This window comes from Oncorhynchus mykiss, chromosome 8, assembly GCF_057628025.1.
Source record: "Oncorhynchus mykiss isolate SJ-2025 chromosome 8, ASM5762802v1, whole genome shotgun sequence".
Lineage (NCBI taxonomy): Eukaryota > Metazoa > Chordata > Actinopteri > Salmoniformes > Salmonidae > Oncorhynchus > Oncorhynchus mykiss.
Window position 1 is genome coordinate 84,428,423 of NC_143029.1, and position 26,578 is coordinate 84,455,000.

Sequence of the window (26,578 nt, forward strand, 5' to 3'; positions counted from 1 at the left end):
CATGTCACGTATAGATATACAAGCTATGCATGGTGATGGTGCAGGTGTGAAACAGAGAGTTGGTATTTGTTAAAGAATCTGAATTGAATTAATTCCTGTCACTAACTGTCAGCCAAATGTTTGGTGAATTGGTTTGTCAAACATCCACAGACTTCGGTTAAAATGATCTCATTATCTCATTCTTATCCTTCTATTATAAACATGGTGTGCTTTACCACTCCTCCGTAAACTCTTCAGAAACGGAAACATTTCCATTTTACATGATAATGTCCTACTGCTCACCTGTTGGAAAGTTGCCTGGACCAAGTTGGCTGGAAACATGTTGCTGGAAGGGAAGAATATAGGAAAGTGTTAATAAACTCTAGAGCCGGCTGACAGGTTTCAGAAATGAACTTAAAAAGCATGATTCACAGTTACTGTATCAGACTAGACAATGCCTCTCTGATTACACCTCAGGCAATGGACAGGGTCTCATACAGGTTCTGTGCAGCCAGCCACCCAAATACTAATTTTATCTCATCAGAGCCAATGTTGTGCTCTCTAGCCATTCTAGGGCCTCATTGGTTAAGCCACTCTAGCCACGCTAGGCTCTCATTGGCCAGGACTGTCTGACATATGGTACTCAGTCGCTTTGGAAGATGAGAGGAGAAGAGTAAGGGAGGGAGGGAGGAACAAGCGGGTGGCCACGTAAAGTCACCTCTTCCTGGGCGACAGGTGGGGAAAAAGAGCTAGCCAACCGTATCGGCCCAGCAGTCCCACGCCACGAGTCTTAACCGATAGTTCTAACAGGAATCTTAGTTGCTGTTTTAAAAGGGTCTTATCTGCTAGTTCCAACAGGAATCTTAGTTGCTGTTTTAAAAGGGTCTTATCTGCTAGTTCCAACAGGAATCTTAGTTGCTGTTTTAAAAGGGTCTTATCTGATAGTTCCAACAGGAATCTTAGTTGCTGTTTTAAAAGGGTCTTATCTGATAGTTCCAACAGGAATCTTAGTTGCTGTTTTAAAAGGGTCTTATCTGATAGTTCCAACAGGAATCTTAGTTGCTGTTTTAAAAGGGTCTTATCTGATAGTTCCAACAGGAATCTTAGTTGCTGTTTTAAAAGGGTCTTATCTGCTTGAGATCAGAACTAAACCCTGACCTCAATGTCACTAATTAAACCTAATTACATCACACACTTTCATACACAACACACACACACACACGCACGCACGCACACACACACACACACACACACACACACACACACACACACACACACACACACACACACACACACACACAGTACACACACATCAAGTGGCAGGATAGGTGAGGGAAGGAAGTCTCTAAAAGAGTCTTAGGGTTCATCCTGACAGACAGACGTGATCACTCAGTCTGGCCTCATGTACCATATTACCCTGTCTAGGTAGATAACAGACAGACAGACAGACAGACAGGATCCCTCAGTCTGGCCTCCTATCAAATCAAATCAAATCAAATGTATTTATATAGCCCTTCGTACATCAGCTGATATCTCAAAGTGCTGTACAGAAACCCAGCCTAAAACCCCAAACAGCAAGCAATGCAGGTGTAGAAGCACGGTGGCTAGGAAAAACTCCCTAGAAAGGCCAGAACCTGGAGGGGTTTTGTCCCTCCACCCCTCCATCCCCATCCCCTCCACCCCTCCATCTCCATCCCCTCCACCCCTCCATCCCTCCACCCCATCCCCTCCACCCCTCCACCCCCACCCCCTCCACTCCTCCATCCCCATCCCCTCCACCCCTCCATCCCCATCCCCTCCACCCCTCCACCCCCATCCCCTCCACCCCTCCACCCCTCCATCCCCTCCACCCCTCCACCCCTCCATCCCCTCCACCCCTCCATCCCTCCACCCCATCCCCTCCACCCCTCCACCCCCACCCCCTCCACTCCTCCATCCCCATCCCCTCCACCCCTCCATCCCCATCCCCTCCACCCCTCCACCCCCATCCCCTCCACCCCTCCACCCCTCCATCCCCTCCACCCCTCCACCCCTCCATCCCCTCCACCCCTCCACCCCTCCATCCCCATCCCCTCCACCCCTCCACCCCCATCCCCTCCACCCCTCCACCCCTCCATCCCCATCCCCTCCACCCCTCCACCCCTCCATCCCCATCCCCTCCGCCCCTCCACCCCCATCCCCTCCACCCCTCCACCCCCATCCCCTCCACCCCTCCACCCCTCCATCCCCATCCCCATCCCCTCCACCCCTCCACCCCTCCATCCCCATCCCCTCCACCCTTCCATCCCCATTACCCTCCACCCCTCCACCCCTCCACCCCTCCACCCCTCCACCCCCATCCCCTCCACCCCTCCACCCCCATCGCCTCCACCCCTCCCCTCCCACCCCTCCACCCCCACCCCCATCCCCTCCACCCCTTCACCCCTCCACCCCCATCCCCTCCACCCCTCCACCCCTCCATCCCCTCATCTCCTCCACCCTTCCACAACTCCCCCCTCCCCCCTCCATCCCCATCCCCTCCACCTCTCCACCCCTCCATCCCCCATCTCCTCCACATTTCCATCCCTCCGTCCCTCCGCCCCTCCATCCCCTCCACCCCCATCCCCATCCCCATCCCCTCCACCCCTCCATCCCCTCATCTCCTCCACCCTTCCATCCCTCCACCCCTCCACCCCTCCATTCCCTCCACTCCTTCACCCCTCCACCCCTCCTGCTTTACTCTGCTCTCTCCTCCTCTACTCCCCTCCTCTGCTCCCCTCTCCTCCCCTCCTGCTCTCCTCTCCTCCTCTCCTCCCCTCCACCCCTCCATCCCCATCCCCTCCACCCCTCCACCCCTCTATCCCCATCCCCTCCACCCCTCCACCCCATCCCCTCCACCCCTCCACCCCATCCCATCACCTCCACCCCTTCACCCCTCCACCCCCATCCCCATCTTCTCCACCCCTCCATCCCCCCATCCCCTCCACCCTTCCACAACTCCCCCCTCCCCCTCCATCCCCATCCCCTCCACCTCTCCACCCCTCCATCCCCCATCTCCTCCACATTTCCATCCCTCCGTCCCTCCGCCCCTCCATCCCCTCCACCCTTTCACCCCTCCATCCCCATCCCCATCCCCTCCACCCCTCCACCCCTCCATCCCCCATCTCCTCCACACTTCCATCCCTCCGTCCCTCCGCCCCTTCCGTCCCTCCGTCCCTAGTGCACTATAGAGTGCAATTTGGAAAGCACAATGGTTATTATGAGGGTTGTTGTTGTTAAGAGATGTGAGGTGAAGCTAAGTGCAGGAAGACCCGTTAGCTTCCTGTTACAATCTCACACGCATGCAGGCAGACACACACACAGTCTTGTCCCAAAAAAGTTGTTTCTAAAGCCTGCCTCAAACACAAAGGTCTCTTGATGGGAGTCTTATGAATCTGCAGTAGCCAGGTTTAATGTGTAAAAGGCACAAAAATGTTGCTTTCATTAAAAAAAAAGTGCTATGTAAAATTAGTTGATTGATTGAGCAGCAAAGCCATTAAAATGTCAACGGTCGTAGAGTACAGAGGCTTGAAGAAAAAGAGATAAAGTCATATTCCTGTTTGAATATGTACTGAGGAAACAAATGTTGTGTTTACTGTAAACGTGAATAAGAAAAACCCTTGAACCTTCAATGTAGGCTGACGTTAAAACAATCCAATGACATTGGACACAACAACAAAGGTCAAAGGTAAATTTAATTATCTGTCTCTTACCGAATCAGATCAAGCAGGGCATCAGCGGAGCTCATGATTGGCTTGCCGCTGTCCTCGTTGTCCTCCTTCTGGGCGGCGCCACCTGGATGGATGATGGTAACCATGAGGATGCCCACCACCACCGCCACGAAGGTGGTCCACAGGTAGTAGGAGACGGTCATGATGCCGAGGCGGCTGGAACACTTGGCGTCCAGGGCTGCCAGCCCCGACATCAAACTAGAGAGAAGAACAGAACGGTTAGGAGGAAGGAGCCAGACTGGTAATCCCAGAGAGAATAAGATACTCAATAATAAACAATAAGAATAACAATCATAATAAAACCGTAGACAGCGAGCCGAAAGAGAGAGAGATGGGTGGAAACAGAATGGGTCAGGAAAGAGAGAGAGATGGGTGGAAACAGAATGGGTCAGGAAAGAGAGAGAGATGGGTAGAAACAGAATGGGTCAGGAAAGAGAGAGAGATGGGTCCAAACAGAATGGGTCAGGAAAGAGAGAGAGATGGGTCCAAACAGAATGGGTCAGGAAAGAGAGAGAGATGGGTCCAAACAGAATGGGTCAGGAAAGAGAGAGAGATGGGTCCAAACAGAATGGGTCAGGAAAGAGAGAGAGATGGGTCGAAACAGAATGGGTCAGGAAAGAGAGAGAGATGGGTGGAAACTGAATGGGTCAGGAAAGAGCGAGAGATGGGTGGAAACAGAATGGGTCAGGAAAGAGAGAGATGGGTGGAAACAGAATGGGTCAGGAAAGAGAGAGAGATGGGTCCAAACAGAATGGGTCAGGAAAGAGAGAGAGATGGGTGGAAACAGAATGGGTCAGGAAAGAGAGAGAGATGGGTGGAAACAGAATGGGTCTGGAAAGAGCGAGAGATGGGTGGAAACAGAATGGGTCAGGAAAGAGAGAGATGGGTGGAAACAGAATGGGTCAGGAAAGAGCGAGAGATGGGTGGAAACAGAATGGGTCAGGAAAGAGAGAGAGATGGGTCGAAACAGAATGGGTCAGGAAAGAGAGAGAGATGGGTGGAAACAGAATGGGTCAGGAAAGAAGAGAGAGATGGGTGGAAACAGAATGGGTCAGGAAAGAGAGAGAGATGGGTGGAAACAGAATGGGTCAGGAAAGAGAGAGAGATGGGTCCAAACAGAATGGGTCAGGAAAGAGAGAGAGATGAGTGGAAACAGAATGGGTCAGGAAAGAGAGAGAGATGGGTCCAAACAGAATGGGTCAGGAAAGAGAGCGAGATGGGTCCAAACAGAATGGGTCAGGAAAGAGAGAGAGATGGGTCGAAACAGAATGGGTCAGGAAAGAGAGAGAGATGAGTGGAAACAGAATGGGTCTGGAAAGAGAGAGAGATGGGTAGAAACAGAATGGGTCAGGAAAGAGAGAGAAATGGGTGGAAACAGAATGGGTCAGGAAAGAGAGAGAGATGGGTCCAAACAGAATGGGTCAGGAAAGAGAGCGAGATGGGTCCAAACAGAATGGGTCAGGAAAGAGAGAGAGATGGGTCCAAACAGAATGGGTCAGGAAAGAGAGAGAGATGAGTGGAAACAGAATGGGTCAGGAAAGAGAGAGAGATGGGTCCAAACAGAATGGGTCAGGAAAGAGAGCGAGATGGGTCCAAACAGAATGGGTCAGGAAAGAGAGAGAGATGGGTCGAAACAGAATGGGTCAGGAAAGAGAGAGAGATGAGTGGAAACAGAATGGGTCTGGAAAGAGAGAGAGATGGGTAGAAACAGAATGGGTCAGGAAAGAGAGAGAAATGGGTGGAAACAGAATGGGTCAGGAAAGAGAGAGAGATGGGTCCAAACAGAATGGGTCAGGAAAGAGAGCGAGATGGGTCCAAACAGAATGGGTCAGGAAAGAGAGAGAGATGGGTCGAAACAGAATGGGTCAGGAAAGAGAGAGAGATGAGTGGAAACAGAATGGGTCTGGAAAGAGAGAGAGATGGGTAGAAACAGAATGGGTCAGGAAAGAGAGAGAGATGGGTGGAAACAGAATTGGTCAGGAAAGAGAGAGAGATGGGTCGAAACAGAATGGGTCAGGAAAGAGAGAGAGATGGGTGGAAACAGAATGGGTCAGGAAAGAGAGAGAGATGAGTGGAAACAGAATGGGTCTGGAAAGAGAGAGAGATGGGTGGAAACAGAATGGGTCAGGAAAGAGAGAGAGATGGGTGGAAACAGAATGGGTCAGGAAAGAGAGAGAGATGGGTCCAAACAGAATGGGTCAGGAAAGAGAGCGAGATGGGTCGAAACAGAATGGGTCAGGAAAGAGAGAGAGATGGGTGGAAACAGAATGGGTCAGGAAAGAGAGAGAGATGGGTGGAAACAGAATTGGTCAGGAAAGAGAGAGAGATGGGTGGAAACAGAATGGGTCAGGAAAGAGAGAGAGATGGGTCCAAACAGAATGGGTCAGGAAAGAGAGAGAGATGGGTGGAAACAGAATGGGTCAGGAAAGAGAGAGAGATGGGTGGAAACAGAATGGGTCAGGAAAGAGAGAGAGATGGGTGGAAACAGAATGGGTCAGGAAAGAGAGAGAGATGGGTCCAAACAGAATGGGTCAGGAAAGAGAGAGAGATGAGTGGAAACAGAATGGGTCAGGAAAGAGAGAGAGATGGGTGGAAACAGAATTGGTCAGGAAAGAGAGAGAGATGGGTGGAAACAGAATGGGTCAGGAAAGAGAGAGAGATGGGTCCAAACAGAATGGGTCAGGAAAGAGAGAGAGATGGGTGGAAACAGAATGGGTCAGGAAAGAGAGAGAGATGGGTGGAAACAGAATTGGTCAGGAAAGAGAGAGAGATGGGTCCAAACAGAATGGGTCAGGAAAGAGAGAGAGATGGGTCCAAACAGAATGGGTCAGGAAAGAGAGAGAGATGGGTCCAAACAGAATGGGTCAGGAAAGAGAGAGAGATGGGTCCAAACAGAATTGGTCAGGAAAGAGAGAGAGATGGGTGGAAACAGAATGGGTCAGGAAAGAGAGAGAGATGGGTCCAAACAGAATGGGTCAGGAAAGAGAGAGAGATGGGTGGAAACAGAATGGGTCAGGAAAGAGAGAGAGATGAGTGGAAACAGAATGGGTCAGGAAAGAGAGAGAGATGGGTGGAAACAGAATTGGTCAGGAAAGAGAGAGAGATGGGTGGAAACAGAATGGGTCAGGAAAGAGAGAGAGATGGGTCCAAACAGAATGGGTCAGGAAAGAGAGAGAGATGGGTCCAAACAGAATGGGTCTGGAAAGAGAGAGAGATGGGTAGAAACAGAATGGGTCAGGAAAGAGAGAGAGATGGGTCCAAACAGAATGGGTCTGGAAAGAGAGAGAGATTGGTGGAAACAGAATGGGTCAGGAAAGAGAGAGAGATGGGTGGAAACAGAATGGGTCAGGAAAGAGAGAGAGATGGGTGGAAACAGAATGGGTCAGGAAAGAGAGAGAGATGGGTGGAAACAGAATGGGTCAGGAAAGAGAGAGAGATGTGTCGAAACAGAATGGGTCAGGAAAGAGAGAGAGATGGGTGGAAACAGAATGGGTCAGGAAAGAGAGAGAGATGTGTAGAAACAGAATGGGTCAGGAAAGAGAGAGAGATGGGTCGAAACAGAATGGGTCAGGAAAGAGAGAGAGATGGGTGGAAACAGAATGGGTCAGGAAAGAGAGAGAGATGGGTCCAAACAGAATGGGTCAGGAAAGAGAGAGAGATGGGTGGAAACAGAATGGGTCAGGAAAGAGAGAACTCAGTGGTAAAGGTAGTTATAGTTAGCTACATGCTGTTCTCTTCTGTTTAGTGCACAGCTACATGCTGTTCTCTTCTGTATAGTGCACAGCGACATTCATGTTAAATACACTTTGTAAGCCATGTTTAATTTGAAAGCTTCTTTCAGAGCTTCAGCCATTGGGGATTTTAGAAAAGGTTTGGTGTCAGTTATGAGCATACATTTCTGCCCACTAACTTTCCCGGGAAAATGTAATTGGCACACACATCAAATATACACAGAAACCGATAAAAATTGATATGTGAAATGAACATGTAAGAGAGAGAAATAAGTCAAGAGATACACCACTCAAAGCAAAGCGTAAAACCCTTGAGGACATAATGTCCAACATTACAGCAACTTCCATCCCACCAAGGAACTCAACTTGGTAATAACTATTCATGTAATATCGAATACCTGAGATTCTGTACTTGGTAATAACTATTCATGTAATATTGAATACCTGAGATTCTGTACTTGCTTTCCAGTCCTGGTTTTAAATACTATTTTAAGTCTTTCAAATATTTTTGAGAGTTTGCTGTAGCCTGTCTGGGTGTGCAGTTCTGACACTATTCTATTGGTCCAGTAGGACAGACAAGCTCAATCAAGCACAGATAAAGTATTTGAAATGATTTAAATCCAGGTCGGCTGCTCTCAGTGAGATAGTGTGATAGATAATGTGATAGATAGTGTGGTAGATGGTGTGAGAGTATTTGTCATAGATAGTGTGATAGATAGTGTGGTAGATAGTGTGATAGATATTGTGGTAGATAGCGTGAGAGTATTTGTCATAGATATTGTGGTAGATAGCGTGAGAGTATTTGTCATAGATAGTGTGGTAGATAGTGTGAGAGTATTTTTCATAGATAGTGTGATAGATAGTATGGTAGATAGTGTGATAGATAGTGTGGTAGATAGTGTGAGAGTATTTGTCATAGATAGTGTGGTAGATAGTGTGAGAGTCATTGTGATAGATAGTGTGGTAGATAGTGTGGTAGATAGTGTGAGAGTATTTGTCATAGATAGTGTGATAGATAGTGTGGTAGATAGTGTGATAGATAGTGTGAGAGTCATTGTGATAGATCATGTGGTAGATAGTGTGAGAGTCACTGTCATAGATAGTGTGGTAGATAGTGTGAGAGTATTTGTCATAGATAGTGTGAGAGTCATTGTCATAGATAGTGTGGTAGATAGTGTGGTAGATAGTGTGAGAGTATTTGTCATAGATAGTGTGATAGATAGTGTGAGAGTATTTGTCATAGACATTGTGTGGTAGATAGTGTGATAGATAGTGTGAGAGTATTTGTCATATATAGTGTGGTAGATAGCGTGGTAGATAGTGCGAGAGTATTTGTCATAGATAGTGTGATAGATAGTGTGGTAGATAGTGTGATAGATAGTGTGAGATTCATTGTGATAGATCGTGTGGTAGATAGTGTGAGAGTCATTGTCATAGATAGTGTGATAGATAGTATGGTAGATAGTGAGGTAGATAGTGTGGTAGATAGTGTGGTAGATGTTGTGATAGACAGTGTGGTATATAGTGTGATAGATAGTGTGGTAGATAGTGTGAGAGTCATTGTCATAGATAGTGTGATAGATAGTGTGATAGATAGTGTGGTAGATAGTGTGAGAGTATTTGTCATAGATAGTGTGATAGATAGTGTGGTAGATAGTGTGAGAGTCATTGTCATAGATAGTGTGGAAGATAGTGTGATAGTGTGAGAGTCATTGTGGTAGATAGTGTGGTAGATAGTGTGATAGATTGTGTGATAGATAGTGTGGTAGATAGTGTGCTAGATAGTGTGGTAGATAGTGTGCTAGATAGTGTGATAGATTGTGTGATAGATAGTGTGGTAGATAGTGAGGTAGATATTGTGATAGATAGTGAGGTAGATATTGTGATAGATAGTGTGATAGATAGTGTGGTAGATAGTGTGAGAGTCATTGTGGTAGATAGTGTGGTAGATAGTGTGGTAGATAGTGTGAGAGTCATTGTGGTAGATAGTGTGATAGATAGTGTGGTAGATAGTGTGGTAGATCGTGTGGTAGATAGTGTGAGAGTATTTGTCATTGATAGTGTGAGAGTCATTGTGATTGATAGTGTGGTAGATAGTGTGAGAGTCATTGTCATAGATAGTGTGGTAGATAGTGTGATAGATAGTGTGAGAGTCATTGTGACAGATAGTGTGATAGATAGTGAGGTAGATAGTGTGATAGTGTGATATATAGTGTGGTAGATAGTGTGATAGATAGTGTGGTAGATAGTGTGAGAGTATTTGTCATATACATTGTGTGGTAGATAGTGTGGTAGATAGTGTGGTAGATAGTGTGAGAGTATTTGTCATAGATAGTGTGGTAGATAGTGTGAGAGTATTTGTCATAGATAGTGTGATAGATAGTGTGGTAGATAGTGTGATAGATAGTGTGAGAGTCATTGTGATAGATTGTGTGGTAGATAGTGTGAGAGTCATTGTCATAGATAGTGTGATAGATAGTATGGTAGATAGTGAGGTAGATCATGTGGTAGATATTGTGATAGACAGTGTGAGAGTCATTGTCAGATAGTGTGATAGATAGTGTGGTAGATAGTGTGATAGATAGTGTGGTAGATAGTGTGGTAGATAGTGTGAGAGTCATTGTCAGATAGTGTGATAGATAGTGTGGTAGATAGTGTGGTCGATAGTGTGATAGATAGTGTGGTAGATAGTGTGCTAGATGGTGTGGTAGATGGTGTGGTAGATAGTGTGGTAGATAGTGTGAGGGTATTTGTCATAGATAGTGTGAGAGTCATTGTGATAGATGGTGTGGTAGATAGTGTGAGAGTCATTGTCATAGATAGTGTGTTAGATAGTGTGAGAGTCATTGTGGTAGATAGTGTGGCATATAGTGTGATAGATAGTGTGGTAGATAGTGTGATAGATAGTGTGCTAGATTGTGTGGTAGATAGTGTGGTAGATAGTGAGGTAGATAGTGAGGTAGATAGTGTGATAGATAGTGTGGTAGATAGTGTGGTAGATAGTGTGGTAGAGTGAGAGTCATTGTGGTAGATAATGTGGTAGATAGTGTGATAGATAGTGTGGTAGATAGTGTGAGAGTCATTGTGGTAGATAGTGTGGTAGATAGTGTGATAGATAGTGTGGTAGATAGTGTGATAGATAGTGTGGTAGATAGTGTGGTAGATAGTGTGAGAGTCATTGTGGTAGATAGTGTGATAGATAGTGTGATAGATAGTGTGATAGATAGTGTGGTAGATAGTGTGATAGATAGTGTGTGTTGGAGTTGGTTGGAGCAACTCACTGGGTATAAAGACTGGGAATAACAAGATGGAGGCAGGCTTACAGTTCTCACCCAGTAGGTATGGAGGACAGGATAAGGACGTAACCCTGATTAACCCTGGTTAATGCTGCTTTGTCCGGCCTGTGAACCCAGCACCTGCAGGATACCATAAGGTGGTTCCCACATCTCTGACCAACCAACCAACCGTGAGCAAAGGCCCTCTTAGTCAGAGTTGATGGACATATATTAGAACCACTCTCATTGGCTGGTTGAAACATCATCATAAATCCTCATGAATCATCATAAATCCTCATGAATCATCATAAATCCTCATGAATCATCATAAATCATCATGAATCATCATAAATCATCATGAATCATCATAAATTGTCATGAATCATCATAAATCATCATAAATCATCACAAATCATCATGAATCATCATGAATCATCATGAATCATCATGAATCCAACCAAATTTTGCTCAACCAGCAGCCAGTTTTGATCAAATGACAACAACCAGGGTTTCTCAGGGAGCTTCTGCCACGTCAAACAGCAACAATCATTACAAAACATGATGTCAGAGGTCATTGAAAGAAAATGGCAGATTCTTGAAGTCAGTCTGTCAGTCTCCTCAAGCAACCTGTTACTAAACCAGAGAGATAGAGAAAGAGAGGAGCCTTTTATATAAGGAAAGGCCACAGATGTTTCCGAGCTGTGCGTGACTGTCTCCAGATATTTCCCATCAGAGCAGCCGGGTGGACAGTTAGAGCAGAGCAGTGGTGAATTAAACCTTGCTTCCTCCCTTCCTCCCTTCCTCCTCTCCTCTCTCCTCCTCTACTCCCCTTTCCTCTCCTCCCCTCATTTCCTCTCTCCTCCTCTCCTCTCTCCTCCTCTACTCCCCTTTCCTCTCCTCCCCTCCTCCTTTCCTCTCCTCTCTCCTCCTCTACTCCCCTCCTCTGCTTCCCTTTCCTCTCCTCCCCTCCTCTCCTCTCCTCTCCTCTCTCCTCCTCTCCTCTCTCCTCCTCTACTCCCCTTTCCTCTCCTCCTCTCCTCTCCTCTCTCCTCCTCTCCTCTCTCCTCCTCTACTCCCCTTTCCTCTCCTCCCCTCCTCCTTTCCTCTCCTCTCTCCTCCTCTACTCCCCTCCTCTGCTCCCCTTTCCTCTCCTCCCCTCCTCCTCTCCTCTCCTCCTCTACTCCCCTCCTCCTCTCCTCTCTCCTCCTATACTCCCCTCCTCCCCTTCCTCTCCTCCCTTCCTCCTCTCCTGTCCTCCTATCCTCTCCCCTTCTCTGCTACTTTGTCCTCTCCTCCTCTCATCTTCCCTCCTCTACTCCCCTCCTCTGCTCCTCCTCTCCTCTCCTCTTCTCCTCCTCCCCTCCTCATTTACTCCCATCCTCTGCTCCTCCTCTCCTTCTCTCCTCTCCTCCTCTCCTTCTGTCCATTCACACATAACATTAATCTGCCCCCAAAACAACCATAGAAAAAGGGTTGCTGTTAAATCATGTCAAGAAAGGTCAGTCTAAGTTCAGGAAAACAACAGACTATTTAGATATTTCCCATCAGAGCAGCCGGGTGGACAGTTAGAGCAGAGCAGTGGTGAATTAAACCTTGCTTCCTCCCTTCCTCCTCTCCTCTCTCCTCCTCTCCTCTCTCCTCCTCTACTCCCCTTTCCTCTCCTCCCCTCCTCTCCTCCTCCTCTACTCCCCTTTCCTCTCCTCCCTTCCTCCTTTCTTCTCCTCTCCCCTCCTCTCCTCTCTCCTCTCCTCCCCTCCTCCTCTCCTCTCTCCTCCTCTACTCCCCTCCTCTACTCCCCTCCTCCTCTCCTCTCTCCTCCTCTACTCCCCTCCTCCTCTCCTCTCTCCTCCTCTACTCCCCTCCTCTGCTCCCCTTTCCTCTCCTCCCCTCCTCCTCTCCTCTCTCCTCCTCTACTCCCCTCCTCCTCTCCTCTCTCCTCCTCTACTCCCCTCCTCTACTCCCCTTTCCTCGCCTCCCCTCCTCCTTTCCTCTCCTCCTCTCATCCTCTCCTCTCCTCCTCTCCTGTCCTCCTATCCTCTCCCCTTCTCTGCTACTTTGTCCTCTCCTCCTCTCATCTTCCCTCCTCTACTCCCCTCCTCTTCTCCAACCTCTCCTCTTCTCCTCCTCCCCTCCTCATCTACTCCCATCCTCTGCTCCTCCTCTCCTTCTCTCCTCTCCTCCTCTCCTCCTCTCCTTCTGTCCTTTTCACACATAACATTAATCTGCCCCCAAAACAACCAGAGAAAAAGGGTTGCTGTTAAATCATGTCAAGAAAGGTCAGACTAAGTTCAGGAAAACAACAGAGACTATTTAGATATTTCCCATCAGAGCAGCCGGGTGGACAGTTAGAACAGAGCAGTGGTGAATTAAACCTTGCTTCCTCCCTTCCTCTCTCCTCCTCTCCTCTCTCCTCCTCTCCTCTCTCCTCCTCTACTCCCATTTCCTCTCCTCTCCTCTCTCCTCCTCTCTCCTCCTCTACTCCCCTCTCCTGCTCCCCTTTCCTCTCCTCCCCTCCTCTCCTCTCCTCCTCTACTCCCCTCCTCCTCTCCTCTCTCCTCCTCTACTCCCCTCCTCCTCTCCTCTCTCCTCCTCTACTCCCCTCCTCTGCTCCCCTTTCCTCTCCTCCCCTCCTCCTTTCCTCTCCTCCTCTCATCCTCTCCTCTCCTCCTCTCCTGTCCTCCTATCCTCTCCCCTTCTCTGCTACTTTGTCCTCTCCTCCTCATCTTCCCTCCTCTACTCCCCTCCTCTGCTCCTCCTCTCCTCTCCTCTTCTCCTCCTCCCCTCCTCATCTACTCCCCTCCTCTGCTCCTCCTCTCCTCTCCTCTTCTCCTCCTCCCCTCCTCATCTACTCCCCTCCTCTGCTCCTCCTCTCCTCTCCTCTCCTCTTCTCCTCCTCCCCTCCTCATCTACTCCCATCCTCTGCTCCTCCTCTCCTTCTCTCCTCTCCTCCTCTCCTTCTGTCCTTTCACACATAACATTAATCTGCCCCCAAAACAACCAGAGAAAAAGGGTTGCTGTTAAATCATGTCAAGAAAGGTCAGACTAAGTTCAGGAAAACAACAGAGACTATTTAGATATTTCCCATCAGAGCAGCCGGGTGGACAGTTAGAGCAGAGCAGTGGTGAATTAAACATTGCTTCCTCCCTTCCTCTCTCCTCCTCTCCTCTCTCCTCTCTCCTCTCTCCCTCTCTCCCCCTCTCCTGTCTCCTCCTCTACTCCCATTTCCTCTCCTCCCCTCCTCCTTTCCTCTGCTCTGTCCTCCTCTACTCCCCTCCTCTGCTCCCCTTTCCTCCCCTCCTCCTCTCCTCTCCTCCTCTCCTCTCCTCCTCTACTCCCCTCCTCCTCTCCTCTCTCCTCCTCTACTCCCCTCCTCCCCTTCCTCTCGTCCCCTCCTCCTTTCCTCTCCTCCTCTCATCCTCTTCTCTCTTCCTCTCCTGTCCTCCTATCCTCTCCCCTTCTCTGCTACTTTGTCCTCTCCTCCTCTCATCTTCCCTCCTCTACTCCCCTCCTCCTCTCATCCTCTCCTGTCCTCCTATCCTCTCCCCTTCTCTGCTACTTTGTCCTCTCCTCCTCTCATCTTCCCTCCTCTACTCCCCTCTTCTGCTCCTCCTCTCCTCTCCTCCTTTCCTCTCCTCTTCTCCTCCTCCCCTCCTCATCTACTCCTCTACATCTACTCTTCATTTGATTCATGTTGCCTTCCCTAGTCTATCGCAGTAAGACGGTATTTCAGATCTCATTTGATTCATGTTGCCTTCCCTAGTCTATCGCAGTAAGACGGTCATTCAGATCTCATTTGATTCATGTTGCCTTCCCTAGTCTATCGCAGTAAGACGGTCATTCAGATCTCATTTGATTCATGTAGCTTTCCCCAGTCTATTGCAGTAATATTGTCATTCAGATTTCATTTGATTCCTGTAGCCTTCAAATCAAATCAAATTGAACTGGTCCTCTCCTTCTCTCCTCTCCTCCACATGGTCAGCAGATGTTAATGCGAGTGTAGTGAAATGCTTGTGCTTCTAGTTCCTGCAGTGCAGTAATATCTAACAAGTAATCTAACAATTCCCCGACAACTACCTAATACACACAAATCTAAAGGGGTGAATGAGAATATGTACATATAAATATATGGATGAGCGATGGCCGAGCGGCATAGGCAAGGTGCAACTAGACGGTATAAAATACAGTAAATACATATGAGATGAGTAATGTAAGATATGTAAATATTATTAAAGTGGCATTAATTAAAGTGTCACTGTTTAAAGTGACGAGTGATCCATTTATTAAAGTGGCCAGTGATTGAGTCTCAATGAAGGCAGCAGCCTCTCTGAGTTAGTGATTGGGTCTGTATGTAGGCAGCAGTCTCTCTGAGTTAGCCATGGCTGTTTAGCAGTCTGATGGCCTTGAGATAGATGCTATTCTTCAATCTCTCGGTCCCAGCTTTGATGCACCTGTACTGACCTCGCCTTCTGGATGATAGCGGTGTGAATAGGCAGTGGCTCGGGTGGTTGTTGTCCTTGATTATCTTTTTGGCCTTCCTGTGACATTGGGTGCTGCAAGTGTCCTGGAGGGCAGGTAGTTTGTCCCCGGTGATGCGTTGTGCAGACCGCACTACCTTCTGGAGAGCCTTGCGGTTGCGGTTGAGGGTGGTGCAGTTGCCTTACCAGGCTGTGATACAGCCCGGCAGGATGCTCTCGATTGTGCATCTGTAAAAGTTTGTCAGGGTTTTGGGTGACAAGCCCAATTTCTTCAGCCTCCTGAGTGGGTCTAGGGTGGCCGGTGAGGTGCAGGTGAAATTATCCTTGACTAGTCTCTCAAAGCACTTCATGATGACAGAAGTGAATGCTACAGGGCGGTAGTCATCTAGTTCAGCTATCTTTGCCTTCTTGGGCACAGGAACAATGGTGGCCATCTTGAAGCATGTGGGGACAGCAGACTGAGATAGGGCACAATTGAATATGTCTGTAAACACACCAGCCAGCTGGTCTGCGCGTGCTCTGAGGACGCAGCTAGGGATGACGTCTGGGCCACCAGCCTTGCGAGGGTTAACACGCTTAAATGTTTTACCACGGAGAAGGGGGGGTGTAGTCCTTGTTAGCGGGCTGCGACGGTGGCACTGTATTATCCTCAAAGCGGGCAAAGAAGGTGTTTAGTTTGTCTCAAAGCGTGACATGGAAGGTTTTATTTTTGTAGTCTGTGATTTCCTGTAGATCCTGTAGATTCCTGTAGATCCTGTAGATTCCTGTAGATCCTGTACATTCCTGTAGATCCTGTACATTCCTGTAGATCCTGCCATATACATCTTGTGTCTGATCCATTGAATTGCGACTCCACTTTGTCCCTGTACTGGCATTTTGCTTGTTTGATTGCCTTGCGGAGGGAATAACTACACTGTTTATATTCAACCATATTCCCAGACCTTTTTCCATGGTTAAATGTGGTGGTTCGCGCTTTCAGTTTTGCGAGAATGCCGCCATCCATCCACTGTTTCTGGTTAGGGTAGGTTAGGGTAGTCACAGTGGGTACAAAATCTCCAATGCGCTTCCTAATAAACTCAGTCACCGAGTCAGCGTATATATCGATGTTGTTCTCTGAGGCTACCAGAAACATATCCCAGTCCACATGATCAAAACAATCTTGAAGCATTGATTCCGATTGGTCAGACCAGCGTTGAATGGTTCTGGTCACTGGAACGTCCTGTTTGAGTTTCTGCCTATTAAACGGTAGGAGCAAGATGGTGCCGGGGTCGGAGGGCGGTGGAGGGAGTAGCAGTGATCTAGTGTATTACCCCCGCGTGTACTACAATCAAGATGCTGATAGAATTTAGGTGGCCTTGTTCTCAAATTTGCTTTGTTAAAATTCACAGCAACAATAAATGCAGCATCAGGATATATGATTTCCATTTTACATAGTCCATTGAAGTTCCTTGAGTCTGCTTGAGGGGGAGTGTACACCGCTGTGACGATAACTGACTAGAATTCTCTTGGGAGGTAATATGGCCGACATTTGATTGTAATGAATTCTAGGTCGGATGAGCAGAAGGACTTCAGTTCCTTTATGTTGTTATGATTACACCATGAGTCGTTAATCATGAAGCATACACCCCCGTCCTTCTTCTTCCCAAAGAGGTGTTTATCTCTGTCGGCGCGATGCATGGAAAAGCCCGGTGGCTGAACCGATTCCGACAACATATCCCGAGAGAGCCATGTTTCCGTGACATAGATAATGTTACAATCTCTGATGTCTCTTTGGAAGGCAGAGAGACATCAAACCCTTGCTCCAATTTAGTCTACTTTGTCAAGAGACTGGACATTGGCGAGTAGTATACTCGGGAGCAGTGGGCGATGTGTACGTCTACAGAGCCTGAACAGGAGGCTGCTCCGTCTGCCCCTTCTGCAGTGGGGTTGTTTTGGGTCGCGTACTGGGATCAGATCCATTGTCCTGGGTGGTGGTCCAAACAGAGGATCCGTTTTGGGAAAGTCGTATTCCTGGTCATAATGTTGGTAAGTTGACGTTGCTCTCATATCCAATAGTTCCTCCCGGCTGTATGTAATGAGACTTACGATTTCCTGGGGTAACAATGTAAGAAATAATACATAAAAAAAACTAAATACTGCATAGTTTCCTAAGGACTTGAAGAGAGGCGAACATCTCTGTCGACGCCATCTTGTCCCTAGTCTATCACAGTAAGATTGTCATTGAGATTTCATTTGATTCACGCAGCCTTCCCCAGTCTTTCCTAATGTATTTTTGTACTGGTACTCCAGTACCGAGGCTGAGGCTATGTGATGTCGCAAATAATCATTATCAACCTGTATGTAACGACAAAGCATAGAAAACGCACTGTATCAATGGGAACACGTGTAGCAGATTTAATAACATTTAGTACCAGAGAGCATTTATGCTGAAGTGGAAATGGAGGAGACATCAATCTGATGATGATATATGATGCCCCAGAGCTGGACAGACAAGGAATGCATCCCACATGGTACCCTATTCCCTACAAAGTGCAGTTATTTTGAGTATAACCTTATGGGCCCTGGTCAAAAGGAATGCACTATATAGGGAATAGGGTACCATTTGGGATGAAGACAAGATGTGTCACTAACTGCCCAAAGTTGAATCCTGTGTTGTTTGGCCAGTGGGTTGGAGTGGTCACTGAATGTTTTCTCTGCCATTTCGTGCTGTGACTCCATCCTATCCAATCTGCGTTCCAAATTACACCCAATTCTCCAAATAGCACACAACTTTTGAACAGGGCCCATATGGGAAAAGGGAATAAGGTGCTATTTGGGACACATGTGCAGTGAACCATCCTGCCCTCCTGCTGAGGATGGAAACCGTGCCAAGCATGAAACAGCTTTCTGGAATAATTATTGTCCTGGATCTTCACAAACACTCTTACAAGCCAGATCAAATACTGGAGACATTCCTCTTACCAGCCAGATCAAAGAGAGGAGACATTCCTCTTACCAGCCAGATCAAAGAGAGGAGACATTCCTCTTACCAGCCAGATCAAAGAGAGGAGACAGGTAAAAGGTAAAATTCACCGGGTCTACCTGCACTTTAGTACAGAGTGACTTACAGGAAGTTCCGCTCAGGAGGGTAATGTTCAGGAGGCACAAAACAGAAGCTAGCATGTTGAAAAGAAAGTTGTAGTGCTTGTACTTGCTCTCTTAGAACACTCAACGAACACTTTCTTTGAGGATACTATTATTTATTTGCAATACATTTGAATGCATTGAGTGCTTTATAAGGCATTATAATACAGGCTATAAGCATTCAGAAGTATGTATGGCTCCTTATAAAGTATTTTGCTTACATAATGGATTATTTATCACTGAGATATATTATCTGTTATGCATGTGTATGTGACAAATACAATTTGATTTGATTTTTGATTTGATTTAGTCTCTCGTGACACATTTTCTCCAGCAGCGCCCCAACATCAACATATTTGAAAATGGAGGATTTCTGTGTTTGGTGGGTCGGAAAGATGCACAACAAATGATGTCATCGGAAACACTTATCTTGCTCAATCTTCTTCCTCTTTCTTTTTTATTAGAAAACATACAGCTATACTCAGCCTTGTCTCAGGATGGTAAGTTGGTAGTTGAAGATATCCCTCTAGTGGTGTGGGGGCTGTGCTTTGGCAAAGTGGGTGGGGTTATATCCTTCCTGTTTGGCCCTGTCTGGGGGTATCATCGGATGGGGCCACAGTGTCTCCTAACCCCTCCTGTCTCAGCCTCCAGTATTTATGCTGCAGTAGTTTATGTGTCGTGGGGCTATGGTCAGTTTGTTATATCCGGTGTCCTTCTCCTGTCCTATCCGGTGTCCTGTGTGAATTTAAGTATGCTCTCTCTAATTCTCTCTTTCTCTCTTTCTTTCTCTCTCTCAGAGGACCTGAGCCCTAGGACCATGCCTCAGGACTATCTGGCATGATGACTCCTTGCTGTCCCCAGTCCACCTGGCCGTGCTGCTGCTCCAGTTTCAACTGTTCTGCCTGTGATTATTATTATTTGACCATGCTGGTCATTTATGAACATTTGAACATCTTGGCCATGTTCTGTTATAATCTCCACCCGGCACAGCCAGAAGAGGACTGGCCACCCCACATAGCCTGGTTCCTCTCTAGGTTTCTTCCTAGGTTTTGGCCTTTCTAGGGAGTTTTTCCTAGCCACCGTGCTTCTACACCTGCATTGCTTGCTGTTTGGGGTTTTAGGCTGCGTTTCTGCACAGCACTTTGAGATATCAGCTGATGTAAGAAGGGCTATATAAATAAATGTGATTTGATACAGCAGAAACATGCCTATTTCACATGCTGATGTCCCTTTAACACAGATTTGGTTCTGGGTGCTGAAATGATGTATAATTCTTATTTATGAGAACAGTTGTTGATGTTTTCTTCTCTTCTTTTCTCTGTGCCCGGGGGTACAACCAACCCTCAGGTGTCATTAACATGTACACTCACGATACAGCTCCCGTTAGCTCTAATAAGACTGACAAAAGCATTGGACTTCAGCCAGGCAGGCTCTCTGATTCATCCAGACTCGGGGCCCAAATAACATCCAATTCCCTATATAGTGCACTATGAGCCCTGGTCAAAAGTAGTGCACTGTAAAGGGAATAGGGCTCTATTTGGAACGTAATCTTAGTCTACACAAGAGAGCCATTTGGTGATGACAGATACACACCGCTTCCACATCTGTCCGTGTGGTCACAAATGAAAGCAAATGCATTAATTAGAAGTCAATACATTTCCCATCTATGGTTTATCAGAGGTGTTGGGATGCAGAAAAAAAAATGAGAAAGATACACATTAAAGTCAATGAGAAGAATAAAAATCACCCAATGAACAATAAAGACTGCTACAGAGCTCATCAGACAACATCATTCATGGGTTGACAAAAAAATAATTAGATGTTAATTATTAAACTAAAGCAATAATACTCACGCCTGGAGACATCAGACATGCTTCAGTACTGATCAGAATTCTCATCGGTTGATTTCTCAAGGTCAAATACAACAGAGTTGGTGCCAGAGAGGCCTGTGACTGATATTTCAAGAGTTTCATCTTGTGATAATTGTGACTGATAATTATCACAAATATAGCCCGGTTTCAGATAGTTTTGTGCTCTCTTGCCATAGATGTTGGCAAGACAGCGTCAACAGATTTTGGACCAGGCTAACACAAATATGCTGCTGGATGTGATTTTAGGCAAGCGCTGTTATCTTACTCACTGCCTCTTCCTCCTGACGGAGGAGAAGAACAACAGAAAAATGTCCTTTGTGTTTACCCAGTCAGCTAGGTATTAGTCTGCCCTTTGACCTCTAACATTGGACCCCTGTTGGCCTGATGACACATACAGATCCATCACCTTTTGATTCCAAAAGCAGAAGATTTCTGTCATCTCTGCTATTTCCTGTCAATCAGTATTGCATACCGTATAATATGGAAAAGTCCTGTCACCCATCATCAACATCAAAATCAAATCATATTTTATTTAAAAAGCCCTTCTTACATCAGCTGATATCTCAAAGTGCTGTACAGAAACATACAGGCAATTAAAACAAACACTCCTTCTTGATCCAACAGTATTGTAATGTTCGATTGAGCCATCCTCGGGAGAGGACAAGCCCATGGGAATAAATAGCCTTCTGTGATAAGAGATGTGTCAAAGAGGAAAGGTCAAGCCGGGAACACTCAATGTTCTTGGAGAAATATCAGTGAAGAGCCAAGCAGAAGGGATTCATCACATCGCCATGAAGACTTGGCTGACAAAACAACCTTCTTACAATTGAGAGCGAAGCAGAGCAGATGTGGATATTCCTCCATATGTAAATTGAATATACAGTATATGTTTTAGATGCCAGAACGTCGGTCTTCTTAGAAATTAGAGCATATACAGTGCCTTGCGAAAGTATTCGGCCCCCTTGAACTTTGCGACCTTTTGCCACATTTCAGGCTGCAAACATAAAGATATAAAACTGTATTTTTTTGTGAATAGTCAACAACAAGTGGGACACAATCATGAAGTGGAACGACATTTATTGGATATTTCAAACTTTTTTAACAATTCAAAAACTGAAAAATTGGGCGTGCAAAATTATTCAGCCCCCTTAAGTTAATACTTTGTAGCGCCACCTTTTGCTGAGATTACAGCTGTAAGTCGCTTGGGGTATGTCTCTATCAGTTTTGCACATCGAGAGACTGAAATTTTTTCCCATTCCTCCTTGCAAAACAGCTCGAGCTCAGTGAGGTTGGATGGAGAGCATTTGTGAACAGCAGTTTTCAGTTCTTTCCACAGATTCTCGATTGGATTCAGGTCTGGACTTTGACTTGGCCATTCTAACACCTGGATATGTTTATTTTTGAACCATTCCATTGTAGATTTTGCTTTATGTTTTGGATCATTGTCTTGTTGGAAGACAAATGTCCGTCCCAGTCTCAGGTCTTTTGCAGACTCCATCAGGTTTTCTTCCAGAATGGTCCTGTATTTGGCTCCATCCATCTTCCCATCAATTTTAACCATCTACCCTGTCCCTGCTGAAGAAAAGCAGGCCCAAACCATGATGCTGCCACCACCATGTTTGACAGTGGGGATGGTGTGTTCAGCTGTGTTGCTTTTACGCCAAACATAACGTTTTGCATTGTTGCCAAAAAGTTCAATTTTGGTTTCATCTGACCAGAGCACCTTCTTCCACATGTTTGGTGTGTCTCCCAGGTGGCTTGTGGCAAACTTTAAACAACACTTTTTATGGATATCTTTAAGAAATGGCTTTCTTCTTGCCACTCTTCCATTAAGGCCAGATTTGTGCAATATACGACTGATTGTTGTCCTATGGACAGAGTCTCCCACCTCAGCTGTAGATCTCTGCAGTTCATCCAGAGTGATCATGGGCCTCTTGGCTGCATCTCTGATCAATCTTCTCCTTGTATGAGCTGAAAGTTTAGAGGGACGGCCAGGTCTTGGTAGATTTGCAGTGTCTGATACTCCTTCCATTTCAATATTATTGCTTGCACAGTGCTCCTTGGGATGTTTAAAGCTTGGGAAATCTTTTTGTATCCAAATCCGGCTTTAAACTTCTTCACAACAGTATCTCGGACCTGCCTGGTGTGTTCCTTGTTCTTCATGATGCTCTCTGCGCTTTTAACGGACCTCTGAGACTATCACAGTGCAGGTGCATTTATACGGAGACTTGATTACACACAGGTGGATTGTATTTATCATCATTAGTCATTTAGGTCAACATTGGATCATTCAGAGATCCTCACTGAACTTCTGGAGAGAGTTTGCTGCACTGAAAGTAAAGGGGCTGAATAATTTTGCACGCCCAATTTTTCAGTTTTTGATGTGTTAAAAAAGTTTGAAATATCCAATAAATGTCGTTCCACTTCATGATTGTGTCCCACTTGTTGTTGATTCTTCACAAAAAAATACAGTTTTATATCTTTATGTTTGAAGCCTGAAATGTGGCAAAAGGTCGCAAAGTTCAAGGGGGCCGAATACTTTCGCAAGGCACTGTATGTTGGATAGAATTTAGAGCACTATCGTCTTCTAAGACATGCTAATAAACATATCAGCTAACCATGTAGATTTTTGAATGCATGTCAGAATGTCAGAATGTCGGAATGTCAGAATGTCAGAATGTCAAAATGTCGGAATGTCAAAATGGTTGATGCAGTACCTCAGGAATAATGATGTATTCTCAAGTTGGAAGGAATGACCCCTCTGGGGATGTTTACTTTAACACTGATAACATACAAACTACATGGAAATCAACAGGGCACTGGCACTTTGTTTACATTAATCAGAATAAATGGTTCCAATATAAACACTCTACAGTAGTAGTAGTAGTATCAACTCTCTACAGTAGTAGTAGTAGTATCAACCCTCTGCAGTAGCAGTAGTAGTATCAACACTCTACAGTAGTAGTAGTAGTATCAACCCTCTACAGTAATAGTAGTATCAACCCTCTACAGTAGTAGTAGTAGTATCAACCCTCTACAGTAGCAGTAGTAGTATCAACCCTCTACAGTAGCAGTAGTAGTATCAACCCTCTGCAGTAGCAGTAGTAGTATCAACCCTCTACAGTAGTAGTATCAACCCTCTACAGTAGTAGTAGTATCAACCCTCTGCAGTAGCAGTAGTAGTATCAACCCTCTACAGTAGTAGTAGTATCAACCCTCTACAGTAGTAGTAGTAGTATCAACCCTCTACAGTAGTAGTAGTATCAACCCTCTACAGTAGTAGTAGTATCAACCCTCTACAGTAGTAGTAGTAGTATCAACCCTCTACAGCAGTAGTAGTAGTATCAACCCTCTACAGTAATAGTAGTATCAACCCTCTACAGTAGTAGTAGTAGTATCAACCCTCTACAGTAGTAGTAGTATCAACCCTCTACAGTAGTAGTAGTATCAACCCTCTACAGTAGTAGTAGTAGTATCAACCCTCTACAGTAGTAGTAGTAGTATCAACCCTCTACAGTAGTAGTAGTAGTAACAACCCTCTACAGTAATAGTAGTATCAACCCTCTACAGTAGTAGTAGTAGTATCAACCCTCTACAGTAGTAGTAGTATCAACCCTCTACAGTAGTAGTAGTATCAACCCTCTACATTAGTAGTAGTAGTATCAACCCTCTACAGTAGTAGTAGTATCAGCCCTCTACAGTAGTAGTAGTATCAACCCTCTACAGTAGTAGTAGTAGTATCCACCCTCTACAGTGGTAGTAGTAGTATCAACCCTCTACAGTAGCAGTAGTAGTATCAACCCTCTACAGTAGCAGTAGTAGTATCAACCCTCTACAGTAGTAGTAGTAGTATCAACCCTCTACAGTAGTAGTAGTAGTATCAACCCTCTACAGTAGCAGTAGTAGTATCAACCCTCTACAGTAGCAGTAGTAGTATCAACCCTCTACAGTAGTAGTAGTAGTATCAACCCTCTACAGTAGTAGTAGTATCAACCCTCTACAGTAGTAGTAGTAGTATCAACCCTCTACAGTGGTAGTAGTAGTATCAACCCTCTCCAGTAGCAGTAGTAGTATCAACCCTCTACAGTAGTAGTAGTAGTATCAACCCTCTACAGTAGCAGTAGTAGTATCAACCCTCTACAGTAGCAGTAGTAGTATCAACCCTCTACAGTAGTAGTAGTAGTATCAACCCTCTACAGTAGTAGTAGTATCAACCCTCTACAGTAGTAGTAGTAGTATCAACCCTCTACAGTAGTAGTAGTAGTATCAACCCTCTACAGTAGCAGTAGTATCAACCCTCTACAGTAGCAGTAGTATCAACCCTCTACAGTAGTAGTAGTATCAACCCTCTACAGTAGTAGTAGTAGTATCAACCCTCTACAGTAGTAGTAGTAGTATCCACCCTCTACAGTGGTAGTAGTAGTATCAACCCTCTACAGTAGCAGTAGTAGTATCAACCCTCTACAGTAGCAGTAGTAGTATCAACCCTCTACAGTAGTAGTAGTAGTATCAACCCTCTACAGTAGTAGTAGTAGTATCAACCCTCTACAGTAGCAGTAGTAGTATCAACCCTCTACAGTAGCAGTAGTAGTATCAACCCTCTACAGTAGTAGTAGTAGTATCAACCCTCTACAGTAGTAGTAGTAGTGTCAACCCTCTACAGTGGTAGTAGTAGTATCAACCCTCTCCAGTAGCAGTAGTAGTATCAACCCTCTACAGTAGTAGTAGTAGAATCAACCCTCTACAGTAGTAGTAGTAGTAGTATCAACCCTCTACAGTAGTAGTAGTAGTATCAACCCTCTACAGTAGTAGTAGTATCAACCCTCTACAGTAGTAGTAGTAGTATCAACCCTCTACAGTAGCAGTAGTATCAACCCTCTACAGTAGCAGTAGTATCAACCCTCTACAGTAGTAGTAGTATCAACCCTCTACAGTAGTAGTAGTAGTATCAACCCTCTACAGTAGCAGTAGTAGTATCAACCCTCTACAGTAGTAGTAGTAGTATCAACCCTCTACAGTAGTAGTAGCATCAACCCTCTACAGTAGTAGTAGCAGCATCAATCCTCTACAGTAGTAGTAGTAGTATCAACCCTCTACAGTGGTAGTAGTATCAACCCTCTACAGTAGTAATAGTATCAACCCTCTACAGTAGTAGTAGTAGTATCAACCCTCTACAGTAGTAGTAGTAGTATCAACCCTCTACAGTAGCAGTAGTATCAACCCTCTACAGTAGTAGTAGTAGTATCAACCCTCTACAGTAGTAGTAGTAGTATCAACCCTCTACAGTAGCAGTAGTATCAACCCTCTACAGTAGCAGTAGTATCAACCCTCTACAGTAGTAGTAGTATCAACCCTCTACAGTAGTAGTAGTAGTATCAACCCTCTACAGTAGTAGTAGTAGTATCCACCCTCTACAGTGGTAGTAGTAGTATCAACCCTCTACAGTAGCAGTAGTAGTATCAACCCTCTACAGTAGCAGTAGTAGTATCAACCCTCTACAGTAGTAGTAGTAGTATCAACCCTCTACAGTAGTAGTAGTAGTATCAACCCTCTACAGTAGCAGTAGTAGTATCAACCCTCTACAGTAGCAGTAGTAGTATCAACCCTCTCCAGTAGTAGTAGTAGTATCAACCCTCTACAGTAGTAGTAGTAGTGTCAACCCTCTACAGTGGTAGTAGTAGTATCAACCCTCTCCAGTAGCAGTAGTAGTATCAACCCTCTACAGTAGTAGTAGTAGAATCAACCCTCTACAGTAGTAGTAGTAGTAGTATCAACCCTCTACAGTAGTAGTAGTAGTATCAACCCTCTACAGTAGTAGTAGTATCAACCCTCTACAGTAGTAGTAGTAGTATCAACCCTCTACAGTAGCAGTAGTATCAACCCTCTACAGTAGCAGTAGTATCAACCCTCTACAGTAGTAGTAGTATCAACCCTCTACAGTAGTAGTAGTAGTATCAACCCTCTACAGTAGCAGTAGTAGTATCAACCCTCTACAGTAGTAGTAGTAGTATCAACCCTCTACAGTAGTAGTAGCATCAACCCTCTACAGTAGTAGTAGCAGCATCAATCCTCTACAGTAGTAGTAGTAGTATCAACCCTCTACAGTGGTAGTAGTATCAACCCTCTACAGTAGTAATAGTATCAACCCTCTACAGTAGTAGTAGTATCATTCCTCTACAGTGGTAGTAGTATCATTCCTCTACAGTGGTAGTAGTAGTATCAACCCTCTACAGTAGTAGTAGTATCAACCCTCTACAGTAGTAGTAGTATCATTCCTCTACAGTGGTAGTAGTATCATTCCTCTACAGTGGTAGTAGTAGTATCAACCCTCTACAGTAGTAGTAGTATCATTCCTCTACAGTGGTAGTAGTATCA

At 45.6% G+C, this 26,578-nt stretch overlaps 1 protein-coding gene and 1 long non-coding RNA gene across 2 annotated transcripts in view; one reads left to right on the top strand and one right to left on the bottom strand.

Annotated features, from left to right (window-relative positions):
- Window positions 1–26,578, bottom strand: part of slc1a7a (solute carrier family 1 member 7a) — a 70,201-nt gene that overhangs the window by 11,797 nt on the left and 31,826 nt on the right. The window contains exons 3-4 of the mRNA XM_036986515.2: window positions 3,711–3,926; window positions 283–325 (exon numbers count right to left, since the gene is read on the bottom strand). Coding sequence (XP_036842410.2) covers window positions 283–325; window positions 3,711–3,926 — 259 coding nt within the window. The remainder of the gene's footprint in view (window positions 1–282; window positions 326–3,710; window positions 3,927–26,578) is intronic.
- On the top strand, window positions 18,166–19,535 carry LOC149982161 (uncharacterized). The gene is made up of 2 exons (XR_016482750.1): window positions 18,166–18,270; window positions 19,130–19,535. It is a non-coding gene; the product is annotated as an uncharacterized LOC149982161 (long non-coding RNA).